The following is a 6,269-nucleotide window of genomic DNA, read 5'->3' on the forward strand; positions in this document are numbered from 1 at the left end:
CCCGGGGTCCCGTACCCGCCGCGGGGCTTTGGAGCCGGCTGCAGAGGCTTTGTTAGCGGTGGGCGAGGCTCCCTCCCGCGCCGGAGCCGCAGGTCGCGACAAGTTACTGTGTTCTTAGAAGTCGCGGCGGTGGCCTGGCGCGTGGATGCGGACTCCGATCTCAGGGCAGTCGATAATCAGAGGGTCCTCTTGGCTCTGCCTGCGGGGAGTGGCGCGTTTGCAGCCCAGCGGGGAGCGAGGCCGGAGTCTCGGCTCGACGCCGCCGCCTCCTCACCCTGGGGGCCCGGACGACCGGGAGGAATCGCAGACCCCGGCCCGTAGCTGCCGCGTGCCCGCAGTGTGTCTGTGTGAGTGCCTCAGGATGTATTTCTGTGCGTGTGTCTCTGAGCCTCAGTATCTCTGAAAGCATTTGTGTCTGAGTGTTGTGTCACTGAATGTGTGTTTGAACCTTTGTATCACTCAGTGTATCTCTGTCTCTGAGTATGTCTCTGAATTTATCTCTGAATGCATTTCTGTGTCTCTTTCTCTGAGTCTTTGTGTCTCTGAATGTGTCTGAGTCTCTGTATTTCTCAATGTATCTCTGTGACCCTGAGTGTCTTTCTGAATGCATTTCTATGTCTGTCTCTAAGTGTCTTTGTATCTCTGAATGTGTATCTGAGTCTCTGTGTGTGTCTCTGCGTACGTCTCTCTGAGTGTGTGCGAGCGAGTGTTTGGGTTTCCCTGGGAGTTGAGGTGTCCGAGGTGTGCAGGAGTGTGTGTTGTGTTGCTTTTCAGTAGCCAGGAGGAGTAGGCTCTGTCAGCGTCTCATTTCCTACTCACCTCATATTTTACAAACAAGACCAAAAAAAAAAAAAAAAAAAAAAAAGGCAAAGGCAGCGGGTCAGTTCCTTCTTTCCTCTGCAGGCTTTCACCTTTTAGATAGAAATAACCCGAACTTCCTCTGAATTTCAAGGCTCCCCTCACCTCCTTGCTATGAAATCTACCTACTGTTCTGTGAACAGATAATTTTTTTTAAGTAGGAAGCACTGTTTAGCCTTTGCACCCCCCTACTTCTCTCTAATTGCTATGTAGCAGGCATGAGGTTAAAGCATAAGCTAGCCCAGCGAGGATGATGTGCTACAGTATTTATTTATTTTGGAAGGAAGGGTGTAATTAACCCTAAATAACAGCCCTTACAGCTTGCAGAGGGGAGCCTCCTGGCCCTATCAAAGGCGGGCAGAACAGGGAGGGACTGAGGCTGACATGAAGTCACAGATACCGAAACTATGTGCCTGATAATGATATAATTAGGGGATCAGAGATTTCTGACGGCTGCGGACTTCAAAAGCTTTAAAAGAAGCCAGCAGTCTCTCCTGTAGCCATCTTGACGAAAGCAGACATTTTTGTTTAATCACTACATACAGTAACGAGAAGGGGGCAGAAACAGAAGGGCATTGTTCCACAGTTTCAAAATACCAGTCCCCTTTCTGGCCTTTTGCATGCCACAGGAAGAAACTTTATGAACGACAGAAATATAGTTTTAATACAGTGGTACAAAAGTCCATTCTCCTTGCTTAAAATGTGGCTCCAATTAAAAAAAAAAAAAAGTAGTTAGAACTTTCCCAGTTACCTGTCAAAATTTTATTAGGCTGTTTTTAGGTCATTGAAAATACAGTATTTTAAATAGGCTCTCATAAACATTTAAGCAGCATTTTACTTGTATTCAGTCTTCCTTTTCTGTACAAGGTCTGAAACTAATAGGGTCAAAATGGGCTTTTAATCTGTTTTATTTATACTTTAAATCTGTATATGGAATTTGTCAAACTAGGAATATGTAGTCATCACCCCAGAAGACTGGTGAGCTTTATGTGGAAAATAAAGTGAGCTTGGAGCGAGGAGGAGAAAGAGCAGAGAAGTGATTCTGCAAAGCGAGGTTCTTACTTGAAGCAGAGAAGGAACTTGGGCCCAACCTCAGGATGGCGAGTGCAGATTTAGGAGCGAGAACCCCAGCTTTGGACTGTTAGGGGTTGCTAAAGATCTGTGTTTAGTGGGCTGGTTTTTCTTAGAACCGAAGCACTGGCAGTGTCCGGTGAAAGCAGAGCATACCATACCGTGGTCTGGAATTTGGACAGATAATTAAATGAGACACCTTACTCGGCATTCAGAGAGAGGGGGAAGAAGAAAGGTAAGGGTGGGAAGAGGTTTGTAAAACAGCAGATCCTGGTGTTTAATTTCAGAGTGGAGGTTTCGGATCTTCAGACGGGAAACTGGAAGAGGCTTGTGCATTAGTTCAGTTTACTTGCTGTGGCATGTGACAGCGACCAGGGTCCACTAGGTGGGTATCGTATTAGTGATAACTTTAAGACCCAGATTATTTCAACTAGAAACTGATATTAAAGCCTCCAATCTTGCCCTGTGACAAAATGTGAACCGAGCCATGCAACTCACAAAATAAGTTTTTATAAAGGAAACTTTTAATCACTTCCTGTAGAAAATTTGAGGTTTCCTTAAGGATTTTTCATTCAACCAGCAGAGGATTTTCAGTTTCAATGTTTCCCCTTTTAGATCACATGTCAAATTACATGTAAAACTTGTGAGGAGGAGGAGGAGGAGAAGTTAGCCTTGCAGTTTTATACTCCCCCCACCTTTTATGACTTTCCATTTGGGCTGAAAGAAATTGACTTTGGCAAGCAAACCACTAATTGTAAACTGCCTAGTTCCTGTTTTACAATATACTGACTAAAAGCTCCTCTGCATGAAAAGATCTTTATAGGCAAAAAGTTTGCCTTTTCTAGAGAGGTTGCAAATAGCTGCCTAGTTTCATAGTTTTAAAACCTCCTGACCTGGGCAATTTCTAGATTGTTGTGTTTCTAGTTAATAACTTTATAAGGTGTTAGCTAAAGCTCTTAACTCTTGGCACAGTCCTGTGGGATAGTAAACAATTCAGTAGTTCCGATCAAATATTTATACTGACAAAATCAAAAAGCCTAGCATTTTATGTTGTATGGTCATGTAAGATTAAAATGAATAAATAACGTGATTTACGTTATGGTAGGAGAAATTATACTCATTACTATTTCCTTCAAAAAGCAAGTTTTTAAAAAATGACTCTCTAAACTTCTCAGAAACCTGCTATTGGGATTACTACATTGCCAAAAGTACATTTAACTGGATTGAAACTTACCTACTGGCTGCAGGGAAGGGCTTCTCCAGGCTCCATGGACTGGAGCCCTGAGCTTGGATGATCTAAAAGTTCCGTGCCTTTGAATATGGGATTTAGCAGCTGCCTAAATAGTTGCTTTATCTGGTTTCTGGAGCAGAGTTTGACGTGATCTCTCATTGTTTTCAGGTGAAATTCGATGCTACTGTGATGCTGCCCACTGTGTAGCCACTGGTTATATGTGTAAATCTGAGCTCAGCGCCTGCTTCTCTAGACTTCTTGATCCTCAGAACTCAAATTCCCCACTCACCCATGGCTGCCTGGACTCTCTTGCAAGCACGGCAGACATCTGCCAAGCCAAACAGGCCCGAAACCACTCTGGCACCACCATGCCCACACTGGAATGCTGTCATGAAGACATGTGCAATTACAGAGGGTTGCATGATGTTCTCTCTCCTCCCAAGGGTGAGGCCTCAGGTAGGTAGAAGCCGTTTCTAACCAGAATGCCTGCCTGATCTATAGACTTGTGACAGCCACGACTTCGTGTGTCTGCTATTGATTTTGTTGTTAATGTAATTAGAGACACCAGAGGGAGAAGCCTGGCTGGATACAAAGATGCATCTTGATTGAGTGGCTTTTATGTCTGCCTGAGCATTAGATGTCTGTCTACATAATAGGTTTTGCCTGTTTTTTCAACATTTTGAAGACATTAAAAGGCCATTACATCTCAGTAATGACAGTCTGTAAACAAATGCGTTTGTAAGCTTCTTTAGATAGTTTTGCAATATTTTCTAAATATCGTTGATTTAATTGTAAGCTGCTTTTTAATGGAATTCCTGGATAAAATGAATTGATGATTATGAATATATCCCTAGGAGGAGTTAACATGGAGTTTGATCATTTTCTTTGTACTCCTTTAGGACAAGGAAACAGGTATCAGCATGATGGTAGCAGAAACCTTATCACCAAGGTGCAGGAGCTGACTTCTTCCAAAGAGTTGTGGTTCCGGGCCGCAGTCATTGCCGTGCCCATTGCTGGAGGGCTGATTTTAGTGTTGCTTATTATGTTGGCCCTGAGGATGCTTAGAAGTGAAAACAAGAGGCTGCAGGATCAGCGGCAACAGATGCTCTCCCGTTTGCACTACAGCTTTCACGGACACCATTCCAAAAAGGGGCAGGTCGCAAAGTTAGACTTGGAATGCATGGTGCCGGTCAGTGGGCACGAGAACTGCTGTCTGACCTGTGATAAAATGAGACAAGCAGACCTCAGCAATGATAAGATCCTCTCACTCGTTCACTGGGGCATGTACAGTGGGCACGGGAAGCTGGAATTCGTATGACCGAGTCTTATCTGAACTACACTTCTTGAACGCTTGAAGGCCTTTTGAGTTCTGCTGGACAGGAGCACTTTATCTGAAGACAAACTCATTTAATCATCTTTGAGAGACAAAATGACCTCTGCAAACAGAATCTTGGATATTTCTTCTGAAGGATTATTTGCACAGACTTAAATACAGTCAAATGTGTTACTTTAAAATTATAGAAAGCAAAGAGAAGACTTTGTACACACTGTCACCAGGGTTATTTGCATCCAAGGGAGATGGAATTGAGTACCTAAATAAACAAAAATGTGCCCTATGTAAGCTTCTACATCTTGATGTATTGTAAAGATTTAAAAGAAATATATATATTTTGTCTGAAATTTAATAGTGTCTTCCATAAATGTAACTGGGAAGCGTGAGACAGTACATGTTAATTACACTAATGGCCATTTGCTGTTGCTCACTTGTTGTCAACTCCAGGATGTGGCTTGATTTTTTTCTTTTTCTCTTTTCTTTTTTAAACAAGACCAAGATCTTGCTTATTCTTCCACGTGCCTGTGTAATCTTACAGTATGGAGTTTCTAAATGTATACTGACCATCTTTTAGTGTCTTACCCACATTTCTGGTTATAGGATAATTCTGGTTCTAGCTTTCATCTAAGAAGGAGATCTGAAATTTGTGTGTACCAGGTCAGATGTGATTGATCAATTTCTAGAGTTGACTTAGCAAAGGTCATTTTGATCCAGGTGTTCTGGAATACCTTTTCCAGTGTGTCTACCTCCACCCAAAAAAGAAAAAAAACTCAACTAAACAAAACTTTTTTTTGTTCAGGTTAGTCACTGTCTCCTTTTACTGTTGATTAATTGGCCAGTTTATTTTGTCCTAAGCCAAATTGAGTATTTTGGCTCCCCAGTTAGCCGAACCCTACCGTACAACACTCTTAATTTTAAACCTTGCACTTCAACAGTGTGATGCTTTTTTTAACTTCCTCCTTAGAAAGGTTTTCTGTAGTGAACATGATATACCAGTTGATTTAAATAACTGCTACTAGGTTTCCTCCTCCCAAATGATCCTTTACAGAACCAAATAGATACTGGCTTTTGCCAGTAACACAGCTAGGAAACAGTGTTTCCTCCTATAAGACTTTTGGTCCTGGTGACATTGCCCAGCCTGAATTTAAATGTATGACTTAGGCCGGGCGCGGTGGCTCAAGCCTGTAATCCCAGCACTTTGGGAGGCCGAGACGGGCGGATCACGAGGTCAGGAGATCGAGACCCTCCTGGCTAACACGGTGAAACCCCGTCTCTACTAAAAAATACAAAAAATTAGCTGGGCGAGGTGGCGGCGCCTGTAGTCCCAGCTACTCAGGAGGCTGAGGCAGGAGAATCGCGTGAACCCGGGAGGCGGAGCTTGCAGTGAGCTGAGATCTGGCCACTGCACTCCAGCCTGGGCGACAGAACGAGACTCCGTCTCAAAAAAAACAAAAAAACAAAACCAAAAAAAAGTATGACTTACTTGTGTACTTCCCTTGCCCCCAGTGGATCTTTCTTATTTTAAATGTCAGAATAATATGCCATGGAGAGTATCTTCTCAATTCCTTTGTATATTTGAAATTTTTGCTTAAAAGTTAACCTGTAGGCCAGGTGTGGTGGCTCACACCTGTAATCCTAGCACTTTGGGAGGCCAAGGCAGGTGGATCACAAGGTAAGGAGTTCGAGACCAGCCTGGCCAATATAGTGAAACCCCGTTTCTACTAAAAATACAAAAATTAGCTGGGCATGATAGCGTGCATCTGTAGTCCCAGCTAC

At 43.2% G+C, this 6,269-nt stretch overlaps 1 protein-coding gene across 1 annotated transcript; it reads left to right on the forward strand.

The window, feature by feature from the left end:
- Positions 1-145: 145 nt before the first annotated feature.
- BAMBI (BMP and activin membrane-bound inhibitor) lies at positions 146-5,010 on the forward strand. Its single transcript, XM_011998345.1, has 4 exons — positions 146-337; positions 2,545-2,683; positions 3,329-3,616; positions 4,060-5,010. The coding sequence occupies exons 1-4, from the start codon at positions 146-148 to the stop codon at positions 4,476-4,478; spliced, it is 1,038 nt and encodes a 345-aa protein (XP_011853735.1). The 3' UTR covers positions 4,479-5,010.
- Positions 5,011-6,269: the final 1,259 nt, after the last annotated feature.

This window comes from Mandrillus leucophaeus, unplaced genomic scaffold (genome assembly GCF_000951045.1).
Source record: "Mandrillus leucophaeus isolate KB7577 unplaced genomic scaffold, Mleu.le_1.0 Scaffold569, whole genome shotgun sequence".
Classification (NCBI taxonomy): Eukaryota; Metazoa; Chordata; class Mammalia; order Primates; family Cercopithecidae; genus Mandrillus; species Mandrillus leucophaeus.

What these genes read in the sequence shown, in the direction of transcription:
- BAMBI (XM_011998345.1), top strand. Translation starts at nt 146, where the DNA reads ATGCGGACTCCGATCTCAGGGCAGTCGATAATCAGAGGGTCCTCTTGG. An exon ending in GTAGCTGCCGCGTGCCCGCA is followed by an intron (nt 338 to 2,544) that starts GTGTGTCTGTGT and finishes TTCCCCTTTTAG; the next exon opens with ATCACATGTCAAATTACATG. An exon ending in TGGCAAGCAAACCACTAATT is followed by an intron (nt 2,684 to 3,328) that starts GTAAACTGCCTA and finishes CATTGTTTTCAG; the next exon opens with GTGAAATTCGATGCTACTGT.